At 38.1% G+C, this 18,376-nt stretch overlaps 4 protein-coding genes across 4 annotated transcripts; 3 read left to right on the plus strand and 1 right to left on the minus strand.

Annotated features, from left to right (window-relative positions):
• Positions 1 to 989: 989 nt before the first annotated feature.
• Positions 990 to 5,116, plus strand: LOC100257605 (transmembrane emp24 domain-containing protein p24delta9). Its single transcript, XM_002283848.5, has 4 exons — positions 990 to 1,373; positions 1,725 to 1,934; positions 4,550 to 4,626; positions 4,760 to 5,116. The coding sequence occupies exons 1-4, from the start codon at positions 1,173 to 1,175 to the stop codon at positions 4,902 to 4,904; spliced, it is 633 nt and encodes a 210-aa protein (XP_002283884.1). The 5' UTR covers positions 990 to 1,172; the 3' UTR covers positions 4,905 to 5,116.
• A 109-nt stretch (positions 5,117 to 5,225) lies between these two features.
• On the plus strand, positions 5,226 to 9,690 carry LOC100254290 (pentatricopeptide repeat-containing protein At1g74630). Its single transcript, XM_010662785.3, has one exon. It carries the CDS (start codon positions 7,517 to 7,519, stop codon positions 8,981 to 8,983), a length of 1,467 nt encoding a protein of 488 aa, XP_010661087.1. The 5' UTR covers positions 5,226 to 7,516; the 3' UTR covers positions 8,984 to 9,690.
• A 310-nt stretch (positions 9,691 to 10,000) lies between these two features.
• On the minus strand, positions 10,001 to 13,540 carry LOC100252475 (uncharacterized protein At5g39570). The gene is made up of 2 exons (XM_002283896.5): positions 12,275 to 13,540; positions 10,001 to 10,297 (listed from the first exon to the last, which is right to left on the minus strand). Exons 1-2 carry the CDS (start codon positions 13,334 to 13,336, stop codon positions 10,208 to 10,210), a joined length of 1,152 nt encoding a protein of 383 aa, XP_002283932.1. The 5' UTR covers positions 13,337 to 13,540; the 3' UTR covers positions 10,001 to 10,207.
• A 355-nt stretch (positions 13,541 to 13,895) lies between these two features.
• LOC100247362 (pectinesterase 31) lies at positions 13,896 to 18,107 on the plus strand. Its single transcript, XM_002283905.5, has 6 exons — positions 13,896 to 14,568; positions 14,650 to 14,754; positions 15,126 to 15,203; positions 15,956 to 16,143; positions 16,862 to 17,035; positions 17,639 to 18,107. The coding sequence occupies exons 1-6, from the start codon at positions 14,326 to 14,328 to the stop codon at positions 17,799 to 17,801; spliced, it is 951 nt and encodes a 316-aa protein (XP_002283941.1). The 5' UTR covers positions 13,896 to 14,325; the 3' UTR covers positions 17,802 to 18,107.
• Positions 18,108 to 18,376: the final 269 nt, after the last annotated feature.

Genomic DNA, 18,376 nt, shown 5'->3' on the forward strand with positions numbered 1-18,376 from the left:
TATTTATTCATCACCCTTCCCACCAATCATGGGAAAAAATTTATTGCAACATTTTTCATGTAGAAATTGGAAAAGGACAGCAAACTGTTAGAAGTTGACTTATGTGTGAAAGCTTAAGTGAGAATTTATGTCCAGTAATCATTAGCTCATATTACTACCATTTCCACCCTATAAATCTTTACGGGGCGTGTTTGGTAGCCGGAATAGAAATTAATTTCATTTTCTTGCATTAGGTGAAGTGTCTTAACTTTTGTCCTCTGGATACAGCCTCATACAAGCTGTCTTAACCCCTCCCTTACATAAAACCAAATAATTTTCCAAAAACAGAAAAACTAAGAAAATGTTGCAACTTGTGATTCTGAGACCAACATTTCCTACACTACTTTAATATTCAACTTATTTTGGGTAGTAAAAACAAAATATTTACAAATTTATAAATTGATTTTACAAACTTAAATTTACATAACTTTTTAGTAAGAACTATATTTTGATTTTGTTTATATTAAAAGTAATGATAATTTTGATATTTTTTTAAAAATTTATTTCCTCACTCGCTTAAATTGGGTAAATTGGAACTATTAAATTTAATATTTTTATTAAAATATCATAATATTTTTATTAATATTTGGATACCATGAATAAAAGTTTTGAATAATTTATAAATTAAAAGTAGGTGTGCACCTGTTTTTAAATTTATATTTAACATAATTTTGATTTAATTTGTTTATTAAAAGATAAAATGTGGTAAAAATTTCTTAAAACTGAATGAAAATAGACTAAAGTAAGGAAAAATATTTAGATTTTTAAAGAATTTTGATTGAATAAGGATGAATTAATTATAACCGATTTATTTGATTTAAACTATTAATTGTGCGGTTTATTATAATAATTAATTGTAAATAAAGGGGGCAGATAAAAATATTTAAGTCTAATTTATTTATGGATTAAATTCAAATATATGTAACAATAAATAGAATAAGCGAATTTCCAAAAATATCCACATTAAGTCTGAACTGATGAAGTGTCACGAATTTATTGTATGGAAAACGTCACTGCTGAAACTACTCTTCCTCCCCTAAGACAAACCAAACGGCCAGATCTCCGATTCAGCTAGTGAGTCACAGAGGCTCCGAGTTCGAACCGAGTCAGCGAATTCTAGGGTTTCAGAAGCGATGAGCAGATTCAAAACCCTAATTGTGATTGTAGGGCTGATGTGTACGGCCGCTGATTCGATGCGGTTCGACCTCACTTCAGGTGGCACAAAGTGCATATCGGAAGATATCAAGACCAACGCCATGAGTGTCGGCAAGTACAGCGTCATCAATCCGAACGAGGGCTTCCCTTTGCCGGACACGCACAAGATTACAGCTCAGGTGAGCTTGAATTCGATATTGAAACCCTAACCCCTTGTTTGGTTGCGGAGAAAGCAAATTTTGAAAGTTATGAAATTTTGTGTTTTATCTTGTCTTTGTATTTCTAAAAAGGAAAAATATTACTTTAGGTTGTGTGAAAATTCGGGAAAAGAAAAGGAAATGCAATTTTGAGTTTGTTGGGTTGCGGAAAACGGAAGCCTTACCTCAACTGAGTCAAACGGTTGTATTTGGGATCCGATCTTTTCCTGGATTTTCTGGGGAACCAAATGGAGGGTTGAATTCCACCCTTTTTATTCTATGGTATGCCTTTTTTGAGTGGAGATTGATTTGGTGAAAATGGAGTTGTTGCAGGTTTCTTCTCCGTACGGGAACAATTATCATACTGGGGATCATATAGAATCTGGTAATTTTGCGTTTACTGCAGCTGAAGAAGGTGACTACACCGCTTGCTTCTGGGCGCCTCAGCACAAGCCTCCATTAACAGTAACTATTGATTTTGATTGGAGAACTGGTGTTGCTGCTAAGGACTGGTCCAAGGTTGCTAAGAAAGGGCAGGTTGAGGTGAGTGATGTGCTATTACCTGTTTTTTTAAATGGTTTTGGGTCCTTTCTTTGTATTATCTCGAGACCATTTGTTAATTATTCTAGTTACCATGTTTGGTTTCTTAATTCTTCATATACTGCTTATTTATATGATAATGGGCTTGAGTTGTATGGCATACAAAATTCACCTTCTTGATGAACATTTGCTGGGTTGAGAATGCTGAAGGTTCATGAGAAACAAAGATATGGTGATTCTTGTTTTATGGTGAACATACATAAGAAGCGAAGATATGGTCGCTCGTGGTTTAAGTAGAGATAACATTTTAGGTTGACTGTGATGCATGTATGCTAGGAAGTACTTGTGTAGTCGGGTGTGACCCTTTTTTCTAGGCCCCTTTTTCTAATTGCCTATCAAAAAATATATGCTGGAAGTGACATTTATCTGGGACATCTATGTATTATAGGAAGTAACTTTTTTATCACCTCATTTAAAATAATTACACTTATTTCCAAACAGAATATATGTCCCTAGATTGGGTGGATTAGCCTAAATGGTACAGTAGACACCAATAGTTGTAATTAGGCTTTTTTTTAGTGTGTGCTATGGAGTTAGCTCAGTGACTCTTATTTTTATCTCAGATTGGGAATCCTAGGATTTCAGCTGAAAGTCGTATATTTCAACTTAGAAATATTGAGTCCTAAGATTTGGGTTTTTGGGCTAATGGTTAATATCAGTTGTAGAATTCAAAATTAACTATGTACTTGTTGCAATTTTCGGACGAGGGCGGCTTGGTAGGCAGGAGACATTGATTTTTCAGGAATTTGAGCAGTTCCTCTGATTGTTTACTGCTAACTGGCATTTTCTTTTATTTCATTTCTTGTCTTCCTTGCGTGTTTTGTTTTTCTGTGGTGCCAACCCATAATATTTCTTCTACATGGGTTGTGGCCATTATTTATTCTCTTTAATTATAAAAAAAGAAGGGGGTAAAAAACTACCTCATTGGTAGCAACTGCCTTAATGTATAACTAGCTATCATCGTTGTTAGTTGTGTGATTCAATGCACGACTTGTTTGGGCTTCCCCTCAGAACTTTTCAACTTTACGGAACTTCAACATGGGATGGAGGGATATTGTGAAGTGTGTATGACTGGGCATGATTTTCATGAGTATAGCTGATGTGAACATAAATTATGGGGAAGAACTAGAGAATAGATACATGAAGTAGGTCAGGAGGTTGCCATTGTACTTGACCAACTCTTGTGCCCTTCTCATACCTCTCAAAAAATGGGTTTTAACAATTTCTTCACTTTGATCCAGTTGGCAAGGTAGGTTATAACTAAAGGACCCACATAGCATTTTAAGTTTGATGTGTATTCACATTGCACCTTTTGCATGGGCAAAATCTTACTTCTTCATTTTTCCATAGATCAATCTAGACATGGCTCTTATTTTGCCAAATTATCTTCAACCTAGATATGGCCTCAAAAGTTTCATCATCTTCAAAACTTGGTTTCAAGTTTAGCTCCAGCTGGCTAGCTGAGGTATGACAAAAGTAGAGCACCCATGTAGTATTTCAAGTTAGATGCCACTGATTTTTGTCTTTTGCTGTAGTTTAGATATAAAAAATAACTAGTTTATTTATGTGTTATCTTTCAAGATTGTTCTTCCTGAGTGTATGTTTTCATTCAGTCAGTCTGGAGGTTGGGCCATTTGGACATTTTGGGGATTGATACCAAGCATTGTGTATCTTTTGTTGGAGATTGACACTGAGCATTGTCCAACTTCAGATCAACAAAATGATTTTAACATATAAAGCTCAGTTCTGAGAGTTCAGTATTGTTCTAATTTGATTTAGTGTAAAATTTCCTGGGCAAAAACTGCTACTTGTCAATCTTTTATTTAGTTGGAGATCTTTCAATATGGACAACTTGCTTTCAATTATCATTTTGGTATGCTATGCTCTTTAGGAGGCTTATTATCTTCCATTTCTTCCTCAGCTTAAATCAACATTTTAGGAATTTATGGGTGTCCAGATGCCAGGTGAAACCAGTAAGGGAAAGATGAAACATGGAATAAATATCTGCCTCTTCTCATGACTTCCTGTTCTGGATGATTTTTTAAAGATGGTGAAGATTAAGTAGAAGCCTTGTGGAGTCCTTAGAACCTTGTGGAATTGTTAATCAGTGGTACTTAAAGGCAGTAAACTTGGGGCCTTTCACCACATACAAAGAATGATAATTTGCACATACAAAGAATGATAATTTGGTTTGGCTTGGCTATCTCCTGGACTGTCTTGAAGCAGCTGTGGAGGTCAAAGCAGTTTGGATGCATATGGTGAAACAATAGGAATCCAAAGAATCAAGCCATAGGTATAAAAACTAGTTTGGATGCATATATTGATTCATAAGAATGTAAAGATATTCAAAGCACAGATCTGCTGAGCCTCACCTCACCTTTTACCTCCTGCTAACTTTTCCAAGATGTAGGGAGCTTATTTCCTAGTTTAATGTTACTATCTCTTATTTTTCTCATTTGGAAAGTTTCACTACTTCTCAAAAATTTACGGAAAGACATTGTAATATCTGCTGAATCCTAGTATTGTGTGTTGATGGTGTTGTATCCCACTTGTGCTAGGTGATGGAACTGGAGTTGAAGAAGCTGTACGACACAGTCACATCCATTCATGAAGAAATGTTTTATCTTCGTGAGAGGTATGGACAAACTAACTTCTGGTAATTTTAAATTTTTTATTCTTTCTTTTCTGGGATGGATCATATGAGAAGCCCCTTATATTTTATTCATTATAGCAAATGATTGTTCTCTTTTTCTGTCCGGGTGTTCCAGGGAGGAAGAAATGCAAGAACTTAATCGAGCAACCAACTCTAAGATGGCCACATTTAGTTTCCTCTCACTCTTAGTTTGCTTGTCAGTGGCCGGATTGCAATTATGGCACCTGAAGACATTCTTTGAAAGGAAGAAGCTCCTTTAGTTTCTACCCTTCAATAGATCATGCAGTTCCCTTCTCCGCTCTTTTAGCTATTTTCCCATAGCACTGATTCATGTATCACTTGTGATGCGTTTGGTACTAAACAGAAGCAGACCCTAGAAATGATGCCATATTTGGATCACAATGTAACTGATATTTTATTGAAATCTGACATCTTAATATTATGACAATTTTGTTGGTTGGTGTGAGGACTACATCCTGATTTTCAATGATTGATAGATGAAGAGGAAAGAATCCCATCTTATGGTTGAATTTACTAGGATTTGGTTTTCTTGTTTTCATGAACTGGTGTTGATGATGATAAATATAAGACCCTGAACTTATCTTACAATGCAACCATGCCCACGCTTTCCGTGCCAACCCCCACCACCAAGCCCTTGTGCTTGCCAAGATTTTCGGTTGCTTGCTTTATGTGGACTCTCGTCTCTCAAATCCACCAACCAAACACTTTCTTCTACAACACCCTCATCAGGGGCTACTCCAAAAGCTCCTCTTCACAGTCTGTTCTTTGTTCAATTAGATGAGGTGAAATTGCGTCAGCCCAGATGGGTTCACCTTCACATTCTTGCTAAAAGCGTGGTCAAGAATGAGAGTTGATTTACCGTTAATTGTGGTGTTGTATGAGATTCATGGGGCGGCGTTGAAGTTGGGGTTCTACTTTCATTTGTTTGTTACGAATGCATTGATTCATCTATACTAGGCGAAGGGGTTCCCGCCACGGCTCGTGTTTGATGAGACGATGGGGTTCAATGTTGTTTGGGTCTGGTTGTTGTGCATGTGAGAAAGGGAGAATTGGAACTTCCTCGTCAGGTGATGATGAAATACTTGGGAGATGTTTCATGGACTGTGATGGTGTCTATGTATGCACAAGCCAAACGTTCGAGGGAGCCACTGGAGTTGTTTAGGGAGATAAGAGATGTAAGAGTGAGACCTACTGATGTGGTCACCATGGTCAGTGTAATGCTACTAATGTCCTTGTTGCTTCTGCTGTCTGAAAATTTTCGATTTGCGCCTGGAGTTACAACCAAGCCTTTGCAAGCTCCCGGCTAACCTTACTTCTGGTAATTCGTATTAGGAGGTATCCTTGTCTCTTCGATGACTTGATTAGCTATGACATACTTCACTTTTTTGTCATATGTGACCCATAAGAGCATAATAAAGAGAACTCAATCGAAGACACAACTGTAATCTTAATTTTAATTATATTTGATTTTTTTTATTTTATTTTTTACATTTTTCATAATAAAACCAAATATAAGAAAATTATTTTCCTTAATTTTATTTTTTCTTTCTTTAGTATTTTTGGAAAAAAAAAATATAGTCATAGTGTTTTCTTACTAATGTTTCTATTAAAAACAATTTTATAAACAATCTTCTAATTTCTATATATAAGATTAAAAATGTTCTTAACTCTTTTAATATTAGATTTAATGGAACAATAAACAAACAACTTAGAAACGAGAAGTCTACATATGAGAAAGTGTTGCCTATTTTAGTACAAATGCTTAAGTTATAATGAAGTTTTTGATGCAAATGATGATCATATAATAGACCATATTTAACATCATCAAAAGGGTTATGGACTTTATTACTAAATATAATGAATGAACATAGAAAATATATTTGATTTCTGCAAATAATGTATTCCATATCAAAATGTAAATGAGAAACTTCACTCTATATTTTATATTGACTACCATTAAAAATTTTATTTATAAATAAATAGATAGATAGATAGAAAAGTAGATAAGGTGATAGGAAGCAAGATGAGGAACCTCCAGTATAGGTCTTCTCTCTCTATATATACATATATAAATCAGTATCCTATCATTTCCAAGAGAAGAGAGAAGAACCATATTGTATTGCCCTTTCATGAAACAAACCCATTACTGTACAATATTAGATGCCACTGAATTTTGTCTTTTGCTGTAGTTTAGATACAAAAAATAACTAGTTTATGTGTGTGTTTTCAAGATTGTTCTTCCTGAGTGTATGTTGAGTTTGGGCCATCCCTATACCCATTAGGACATTTTGGAGATTGATACCAAGCATTGTGCTCAATTCTGAGAGTTCAGTACTGTTGTAATGTGCTTTAGTGTATAATTTCCTGGGCAAAAACTGCTACTCATCAATCTTTTATTTAGTTGGAGATCCTTCACTATGGACAACTTGTTTTCATTAGGATTGTTATCTTCCCTTTCCTCAGTTCAAATCAAAATTTTAGGAATTTATGGGTGTCCAGATGCCAGGTGAAACCAGTAAGGGAAAGATGAAACATGGATTAAATACCTGCCTCTTCTCATGACTTCCTGTTCTGGATGACTTTTTAAAGGTGGTGAAGATTAAGTAGAAGCCTTTTGGAGTCCTTAGAACCTTGTGGAATTGTTAATCTGTAGTACTTTAAGGCAGTCAACTTAGGGCCTTTCACCACGGACAATGAATGATAATTTATTTGGTCTTTCAATGATTGATAGAATAAGGGGAAAGAATCCATATTGGTTGAATTCACTGGGATTTGGTTTTCTTGTTTTTATGAACAGGGTGTTGATTATGATAAATATAAGACCCTGAAAAGTTACATTTCTAACAAAGTAATGCATATGCTGCCAACAAGCCAGAGTTTGGCCTCCATGGCCGAGGCTTGTCTCACAATGCAAGCCCTCAAGCTCATCCACGCCCTCGCATTCCGTGCCAACCTCCACCACCACGCCCTTGTGCTCGCCAAGATTTTCCGGTTTGCTGCTGTCTCGCCCAACGGTTGTTTGCACTATGCGGACCGTCTCTTCTCTCAAATCCACCAACCAAACACTTTCTTCTACAACACCCTCATCAGGGGCTACTCCAAAAGCTCCTCCCCTTCACAGTCTGTGCAATTGTTCAATCAGATGAGGCGAAATTGCGTCGACCCAGATGGGTTCACCTTCACATTCTTGCTAAAAGGACGGTCAAGAATGAGAATCGATTTGCCGTTAATTGTGGCTTCCGACGAAATTCATGGGGCGGTGTTGAAGTTGGGGTTTTGTTTTCATTTGTTTGTTATGAATGCATTGATTCATCTATACGCGGCGAGGGGTGTTCCCGCTGCGGCCCATCAAGTGTTCAATGAGATGGTGGGGGCCGATGTTGTTTCATGGTCGGGTCTGGTTGTTGCGCATGTGAGAGCCGGGGAATTGGAACTTGCTCGTCAGGTGTTTTATGAAATGCCCGAAAGAGATGTTGTTTCGTGGACTGTGATGGTGTCCGGGTATGCACAAGCCAAACGTTCAAGGGAGGCACTGGAGTTGTTTAGGGAGATGAGAGATGTAGGAGTGAGACCTGATGAGGTCGCTATGGTCAGTGTAATCTCGGCGTGCACCAGCTTGGGAGACCTGGAAACAGGTTTTGAGGTGCATCGTTACATTGATGAGAATGGGTTCGGGTGGATGGTTTCGCTTTGCAATGCATTGATTGATATGTATGCGAAGTGTGGGTGCATGGACCTGGCATGGCAAGTGTTCAACAACATGGAAAGAAAGAGCTTAATTACTTGGAACTCAATGATATCAGCCTGCGCAAACCATGGGAACGCAGAAGATGCATTCAGGGTGTTCACTCTTATGTTGTATTCTGGGATTAGGCCTGATGGAGTAACGTTTCTGGCCCTCTTAACTGCATATACACACAAGGGGTGGGTCGATGATGGGTATGGATTGTTTGAGAGTATGCAGAGGGACTATGGAGTAGAGGCAGGCGTTGAGCATTATGGGTGCATGGTAGATATGTTAGGCCGGGCAGGACGGTTGGAGGAGGCGTATAAACTAATCACTAGCATGTCAATGCCATGCAATGATGTGGTATGGGGAGCACTGCTTGCAGCTTGCAGGATTTATGGGGATGTAGAGATGGGTGAAAGGGTTTTGAAGAAGTTGATAGAGTTGAAACCAGATGAAGGAGGGTACTACATTCTCCTCCGTGATATTTATGTTGCTGCAGGACGAAGGGCAGAAGCAATTGAACTGAGAAGAGCTATGGATGTCAATGGAGCAAAAAAAACACTAGGCTGCAGTTGGGTAGGAGCATGATTTTCACAACTGGCGAATACCTGCATTTTTTAACGCTACTAGGGATCAAGTATCATGCCTTAGTGCTGCCTTTCACGACCAAATGGTTGGAAGTGAAAGGTAATCTCACCATCCTCCTAATTCTAAAGCTCTGTTGCATAGCAACGAAACCAAGGAGCTAAGCCGGATTTATCACCAAATAATACAGTGGTTTCTCCCAGAAGAATTCAATACCTTCCTATGCAATTGTTATTATTTTGATAAACCTCTATGTGCCCTGTGAAGCCCCAAACAAGTTGACCATTTTTAAGTTGACTGAGTAGGACAGTGGATTGACTGTTCGTTTCTATAATCAAGTGAACAGAGGTGAGGCTGAATCTGAATCTGCATGCTTCTACCTAAACAGACTCTCTTTTGCAAGGCTGCCATCATGGGAAGGATTAGCTTCTGCATCAACAAAAGGATTTGCAGCTGAAATAATGGATTTGCTGGTATTCCACAAACCACAGCAAGCGTGGGGATTCTACTTCCAAGGTCCGCAACTCTTTTCTTCTTGATGTTCCTCTCATGGGCCCATAGACATCAATCAATTTACACACTGGGCGTGCTCGGACTGAATTGAGACTTTTGGGTGCTCATAGTCTAATAATTTAAAATAATAATTGCAATGTTCCTTTTGCAGGGATGGAGAAATAGTCTCGATTAAAAGTAGTCTAATTTTCTTTTGAACTGGGGAACAACCTGATAGAAGATAACCACCTGAAATCTTATTCAGAAGCCATCGGGTTTTTCTGCTTAAATTGCATTAAATAAAAATCCCATGGTTTTCACGAACCATCAACCCTCCAAAAGCTACCCAATTACCAACAGTATGATCCCAAACAAATAGAACCCTCTTGGGAAAAAAATATATTCAACATGTTTGTGAAGAACATTTCTAAAGCCCATAATACTGCTAGTCCGTCCAACATAAAATTATAATGAAAAGGGTTCATGCAGATTGATAACACAGGCCTTACCAACCTGACACATGCAAAATTTTTATAAACTAGAACCAGCATCCCATATGTGCAGGATTTTATTAATAAAAAGCACCAACACTTGCACGCATACTGAAGTTCATATAGCCAATAATATCAACACAAAGCAACAGAACACCAGGCAAACAAACACATGCCCCAACCCTTTATTTAGTAGCAAGCTATGGCTGAGACCTCATTCATAAGGAGAACCACCACATTATGCTCACTCATCATCATAGCTCTGGCGGTGGTGGTGATGGTGGTGATGCTTCCTAGACTTCTTCTCCTCATCATCATCGGAGTTGTCATCTCCCTGACAATTCAAAAATGTAATCAGAATAATTAAAGGACAAATTTATGATCATATAACATAAACAACCATCTCACATTCTTTTCCAACATGATTTTACAACATGCATGGGATGTATGAAATGAAAAATAGTTCTCCAATAATAGGTCCATGCCAGAAAATTGTGCTAATCAAAAGCACAGCTGTATTAATGGGTTTTGCACTTCCATGATAAGAGAAGTACACATGAGGATAGGTTTTATAAGAAAATAGAAAAAGTTGTATAACTCAACCAAGGTGCAATGTTAAAATGTGCAGGCGCCATGGAGGCCTTCATGTTTATATGGGCCTAACTTCTGTGTCTTAGACTGCAAGTACTCCTTGAAACAATTAGCAACCCTTGGAACAGTAAACATTCCTTGAGAGGCAGGATGGCAATTCTGTGGCTTTCCTTATAGCAGGGCAAAGAAACACCAGCACAAACATAATCCGGGATGATTATTTTATATATCTTTATAAATGACATTACAAACTAAGGGCTCTTAAGAATTTGGGTCCAAGATGGGTATGAATGTATCCATGCCCAAATCCTATTTTTTCTCAGCAGTTCTCAAAGCCTGCAGGATCCATTTACAAGTATGAAACCATTTCCTCATGCCACATCCTTTCACACACCCATTCATTGAATAGGTTTTAGGACTGGCAAACCAGATGACAACTTACAATTGCAATACCTCATAGTCTGATTGTGCAAAACAATTAAATAATGACCCAAAAAGAAGGAATGAGAGAGGGAAACCTCTTATGCCATTACAAGTTTTAAGTAGGGAAAGACTAGATGTTCAGTAAAATGAGGAAGCAGGAAACAACAATGGTAAGAGAGGAGATGAAGGTTTTCCTTTCCTTTTTTAAGTGGATGGCATCAAAAAGCCAAGAAAAGGTATTCCACTCTGATTTCAGCATAAATTTATCACGTTTCTTATATTAAAATAAGAGTTATGTAAACAAGGGTAATAAAAAAACATAAAAAGGTTAAACATGAACTCATTTCAACAGAACAGTTATGCCACATTCTCCATGAATTTCTAATCTATCAGACAAATATGAGGAGATGCAAAAAACAAAAAAAAAAAACAAAAAAAATGCACTGGAACCATGTCACAGAACCCAACTGCATAACACCTTATCCAAATTATAGACCAGCTTGGCTACCCTCACAGCCTCAACCTGCATTTTTCAGACTTAACAACTTCACATTATACTTGAGCCTTCAACTTAATCCATTGCCAGACCATCTCCAAGCACTCTCTCTCATTTTATGATCAATCAGCCACCTCCTAGCTTCTCACAAATGTACCCATTCCCAATTGACTTCTTTTTAATTTTCAAAACCAAAATTCAAAATAAACCTATTGCAAATGTATTATATTAATGAGACAGTAGAGCTAGTTTCCATTTAGAATTAAGTTCTATACAAAGAATTACAATGCATGAAAAAAAAAAAGACAAAGGAAAAAATTAATAATAAGGGAAAAAAAAACCCTGGCATTTATGAAAAGAAATTACAGTTCATAAAAAGATTAAAATGAGATAGAAATTGAAGGCATCCTTTGGTTAACATTTCCATGAATACTCTTATATTTTTCAAACGCTATAATCCAAGTACTAACCAGATAGTGCCTGAATTGTAGAATAGGAATTCAAACGAGCACCCATCTAGATCACAATTAGGTAGATGAAAAACCAGAATAATGGGCCACAAAAGAGTAAACAAATGAAACCTTTAGATATGTTTTTTGAATGGAAAACCAAATAATAAATCACAGCAAAATCAATACAGATCTCCTCACATTCAGAAACCAAAATTATCAATAATCTACTAGTCTCGGATCCAATTAGCCAATAAGAAACAATGCAGCAAAGAAAACCTTGTCAGATCACACTCACAACTAGTCCACAGAAAACTAGGAACTAAAGTGAGGAAAGCATTAATGTACTCACGTATTTTTTGCGGCCATAGCCCTCTTCACCATAACCGTACTTGCGAGGCTCATCATCATCATCGCGCCTCTCATAAGCCGGCTTCTCGTAGCCCTCCTCTTCTTGCCCCTCATTACTTGGCCTCCCATAACTAGGCCTCCTCGGTGGCTCCTCCACCTCCGGACTCTCGTAGCTCGGCCTCCCATACTGTGGCTTCCTGGGGGACCCTTCCCCACCATAACCATACCCGCCACCTTGTTCCTCTCCGAAGCTAGGTTTCCGACCGTACCCAGATCCATATTCAGAACTCGGTGCTTCGTACTCAGGCCTCCGACCATACCCAGATCCATACTCCGAACTGGGCTGCTCGAACTCGGGCCTCCGACCATACCCAGATCCATACTCCGAACTAGGTTGCTCGTATTCAGGCTTCCGACCGTACCCAGATCCATATTCCGTGCTAGGCTGTTCGTATTCAGGCTTCCGACCGTACCCAGATCCATATTCCGAGCTAGGCTGTTCGTATTCAGGCTTCCGACCGTACCCAGATCCATATTCCGAGCTAGGCTGTTCGTATTCAGGCTTCCGACCGTAGCCAGATCCATATTCCGAGCTAGGCTGTTCGCATTCAGGCTTCCGACCGTACCCGGATCCGTACTCCGAACTGGGTTCCTCGTAATCAGGCTTCCGCCCATGCCCAGATCCATACTCACCCTCCCCACCAAAACTCGACGGCGGCTTCGGCTGATACCCATACTCACCACCATCACCACTGCCTCCGAACCCTCCTTGGCCAGGAGGTGGTCCGGCGTAACCAAGGACCGGACGAGGCTTGGGACGAGCATAGCTCTTGTATTCATTCTCAAGAGCTTCATCACCGTAAGCCGATGGTTCAGAGCATGATGTGTAGCTTGGGCGATCGTAGTCTATATCACCGGACTTCGAGGAGATCGGATAGCAAGTCTCCTCCGACGGCTCCAAAGGGCGGCCATAGATGACCGTGATGTCGTAGCCTCCACCATACGGGGTCGGATCGTACTCATCGAACTCGTCGCTAACATCTTCGTTACGATTGTACGTCATTGCTTCGTCTCCCTCCCTGATCTGATCTCAGATTGAGAATGAAGAAGATATCTAAATCTCAGGTATTTATAGACGTCGTTTTTGCACATTTTCTCGTTTACATTTTGTTTTGCATCGTGTACGAAAATGCCCTTGGGTGATGAGGCCCAGTAAGTGTGACTCTGTCAGCTATGAGTAATCAATGAAATATTGGTTTGTAATTCGATTTTATGGATATATTAAAAATATTGGAGAAATATCGATGAATATTTTTTCAGAAATATCGGTGGATATTTTTTCACAAATATCGATAGAGTGAAAATTATTTAAAATTAATAAAAACGCTTAAAAAACTTCAAATCCCTAGTTAACAGTAATAAAGAAGATGATTTGATGGATGGGGCTTCAGGCCCAAACCAATCCTCTAGGGTCACTGTCAAGTGGGCCACCAGCCATGTATTGGGCCGCTTGAACGGCCTCTCTAGTCAATGACACTAGGGAGGGAGTGACGCGTGTTATACGAGTGCCGAATGTCGGCAAATTAAATAATTAGGGCAACAATATTTGAGATAAGAGCAATATGTGCAATATATGGTGATTATCCACATCAAATCAAAAAGAATTTCTAAATTTACAAAATTATAATCTTTTAGAATTTAGTTAATTTACAAAATTGATAATGTGAGGGCAACAATACAACCATCGAACCTAACCCAATTTTATGATTTTGTAAATCAAATCAAACCTAATGAATGTATTCACTAATTGAGTCCAATCTACTCAACTTAGATTATAGAATTATTTATAAGATTCAAAATCACGACAGCACATGATAAACGGGTGGGGTTGCTCACCCCGAATCTTTCGCCTTCTGCAAACTCCGCCGCTTCGACAAAGAATAATGAGAAGAATCAGAATTCAGAATCGTTTCCGAATTTACATCCCACCTCCGTTTCGCATAGCTCCCATAAACCCAAGAGAGAGAAAAACCCTATACGCAGAAAAGGGGGATGGCGGCCAGAGTGATCCGCGTGGCGCAGGACGGCACTGGAGATTACCGGACTGTGCAGGAAGCCATAGACGTTGTGCCTCTCTGCAACAAATGCCGGATTGTGATTCGCGTGTCGCCGGGTGTGTACAAGCAGCCAGTCTACGTTCCCAAGACGAAGAACCTCATTACACTTGCTGGGTTGCGCCCTGAGGACACTGTACTCACCTGGAACAACACCGCCACCAAAATCGATCATCACCAGGTACACACCCATTTCGTCGTCTACCGGCTGGGTTGTAAATTTGGGTGGCGGTTTGAATTTGGGGCTTTTTTTATTTTTCAGGCGGCTCGGGTGATTGGGACTGGAACTTTTGGGTGTGGGACTGCTATCGTTGAAGGGGAGGATTTTATTGCCGAGAATATCACTTTTGAGAACTCTTCTCCTGAGGTGAAGTTTCTGAAACTCCCAGTTTTATTTTCAATCTTAGCTTGCTCCAATTGGCGAAATGTGTACTCATTGGTTAGTAATGAAATATGGGTTTTTTTGTTTTTTGTTTTTGTTTTCTTTCCAGATTGTAATTTAGGTTTTGGGTGTTTTTTTGTTTGTTTATGAGAATTGGAGTTTAGTTTTTTGGGGCATTGGATATATTGAAGTTCTGAGGGTCTGGATCTACTCCAAAGTGCTGTTTCTTTTTGTTCTTTTATGGGTATTGTAATTTGGACTTTTGGGATGTGGATATGTTGGAGTTTTAGGATGGTGCTTCTTCTATGAATTTCTTCAAGTTGTTATAAGACAATTTTTTCTTCCTTTTGTCATAGGGTTCAGGACAAGCTGTGGCAATTAGAGTAACGGCTGATCGTTGTGCCTTCTACAATTGCAGGTTTCTTGGGTGGCAGGTATAGTCATAATGGGGATCAATAGCTTTCCTGAAAACTTCGCTAAAATGTTACATTGCTATGAAATTCGTAACTCTGAAATGATTCATGTTATGCTATACAATTAAGCAATTAAGATATTAACCTATGGTATAAGGAGTACAAATTTTTCCTAGAAATGCCCTCAAATCCTGCATTTTTTTTTTTTTTTTTTTTTTTTTTTTGAGGAACATGTGGAGATGACTTGTTTTCCTTTTGAAGCCATAATGTCTCCCTGGCAAAGATATATCTTACGTTCATAAATAATAAAGGATGAGCATTTATTTTTCAACTAATCAGCATGTTAAGATTGGTTAAATTTTTTTTTCTATATCAGAAACAACAAATGTATTAAGATCGATTAAAATCGGGCATACATGATTTTTCATTTTATGATACTAAATATGATAGTATATGCATGCAAGATGTATTGAAGCTACAAAATGAATCCTTTTCTTTGCAAACTTATATGGATGAAGAAAATCTAGCATCTGGAGGTATTCCTTTGTGCAAGTTTTAGATTGTTTTTTTGCTTTTCCTTGGCTCAGTCAATTAATTTTTCACATGGAATTAATTAACCACATTGATTGGTGAACCCTAAGCTTATATATATATATGGTTTGATCAGTTGGTTGCTGATGTCTCCTTCATTCTCAGGACAATTCAGAACAAACTATCTTGGACATGATGTTGCATATCTAGCTTCATGAGTCTATCCTTAAATGTTTATGCAGGATACTTTGTATTTGCATTACGGAAAACAATATCTGAAAGATTGCTATATTGAAGGAAGTGTGGATTTCATCTTTGGGAATAGCACTGCTCTGTTGGAGCATTGTCATATTCACTGCAAGTCAGCGGGATTCATAACAGCACAAAGTAGGAAATCTTCTCAGGAATCAACTGGCTATGTATTCCTCAGGTGTGTAATAACCAGTTTCCAATTTCAAATTCTAAAGTATGGCCTATTAAAGAACTTCAAATTCTAAAGTATGGTTGTAAAAATAAGGGCTTGATACTGTTTGTTACTTGCAAGAGCATTTTAATCTGAAATTTTTTTCTTTTGGAAAATTTTAACAATTTAGTGTCATACAAGATATATTCCATTTAATATTCATAATCTTGATTGACAATCTCATCAACTAGCACAATTTTGGGAAAAACATGTGCTTTTTTAAGACATAGAAGTTTGGTATATGCTTTTACCACATGTGTTATGTTTAAAAACTCATTGCTTACATAGCTAGTCTCAAGCCAGGACAAAGGGAGTCCTATCTCATTAGATTGAAAACCACAATAAGCTTGTAACACCTTTAGTTAAATGACTGTAAACATTTGGTAAGAAATCTATGATCGTATGCTGATGTGAAGCAAAATACAAGTAGAGAGAGTAGAATTGGGAAATAAGATTTGTGCGCTTATTTCCCAACCCCCATCTTGCAATTCTGTTTCTAAGTGAAATGGAATGGATAATTATACATCACTCTCAAAAGGTTGTCTAATTAGGAATATGTCTGACTCAAAGAAGAATCTATGTCTAGGTTCTGTACTTCTTGCCTTTGTTTCTCCTTAGTTATAATTGCCTAACCAACCAGTCCTTGTATATTTTCTTCTTTTTGAAATTTGTGGTGTTGATGCAGATGTGTGATCACTGGCAATGGTGGGGCTTCGTATACACATCTTGGACGACCGTGGGGACCCTTTGGAAGGGTGGTCTTTTTATACACATGGATGGATGCTTGCATCAAACATGTAGGTTGGCATAACTGGGGCAAAGCCGAGAATGAGAGAAGTGCTTGCTTTTACGAGTACAGGTACTTCATATTCAATCCTTTCTCTGTATAGCTTTGAAACTTTAGGGGCTGTTTCAGATACCAGAAACCCAGTAAGCTGAAGATCTGATGATTGGTTTTGATTTACTCTGTTTGATAAGAATGTTTGGTTTGGGCTGTATTCCATTCATCTATATTCAATATCCAATGTCTGTTGTTTTCAACTTGAACTTTGTCACTTCTCACTTCATCTATTCAAGAAATTCTGGCCTGCTCTTAGTGCAGCCACTGTGACAGACTGTAATAGTATCGTTGAATACTCTCTAACCTAAGAAAATACTTGGATAGTACCATTAGTACTATTGAAATTCTCATTTAATTGTAAGGTTCAACTCTGTTGGATTTGAGTTTTCAACATTTTTTTTACATGAATTTTTCCTTTTTTCTTTATTTTTTTAGAAAGCGTTTTACATTTGAGTTTGAAAACCTTTCTCATCTACTTGCTTGTTAAATGGAAGGGGAAAGAAACTGAATAGCATGTATACTTAGATTACTGCCTTGTTGAAAGTGAGCTTTGTGAACTCCCCTTCCTCCCATGAGACTCTACTAATACCACATCTTTTGTTGCTTTAATCAACACTGCAGGTGTTTTGGACCAGGCAGTTGCCCATCAAAACGTGTAACATGGGCTAGAGAACTGGTAGATGAAGAAGCAGAACAGTTCCTCATGCATTCTTTTATTGACCCGGATGTGGAGAGGCCTTGGCTGGCCCAGAGAATGGCTCTGAGGATACCATATTCCGCATAGAAATTATATTGCTGGAAATATGCAGTAGGTTCCCATCTGAAAATTGGAAAAAAAAATGAAAAAGAAAGAAAAAGAAAAAAAAAAGGTTTTCAGATCTTATATGTACGATGGGTTCAGCCTTTATTTGACTTCCCTGCAGATGATTTGTGATTGTATTATTTATGCTATAGAGTTGTATCCTCAACTAGGTTCTGAGGAAATCAAATGGTTGTTTCTGGGCACACAATTAAACTGTTTAGCTCAGTAGTATTGAGACCCTTGTATAATGGTCAATGTGCCAATAAGAATTTTATGATATTGAACAAATGAGCTGGATATGGAATGCGAAAAATTACCAATAGCTAGTTTTGAGAAATGCTTTGTTATAAAATTGTAACAGTACAGGAATGAGGTAAATGGCAGTTTAGAGATTAATCAGGTGGAGTCCACCAAACCAAAATCAGGACTCTCACAGATTGGCTTTCACATGGAATTCAGAGGACTGGATAGAAGCTCCTTGCATCTCACGCCGCCCTGATTTTTCCAGTGAATTATCACCACATGCGTCTTGACTCTTGAGCAGTATCATTTACCAA

Source organism: Vitis vinifera, chromosome 14 (assembly GCF_030704535.1).
Source record: "Vitis vinifera cultivar Pinot Noir 40024 chromosome 14, ASM3070453v1".
NCBI lineage: Eukaryota > Viridiplantae > Streptophyta > Magnoliopsida > Vitales > Vitaceae > Vitis > Vitis vinifera.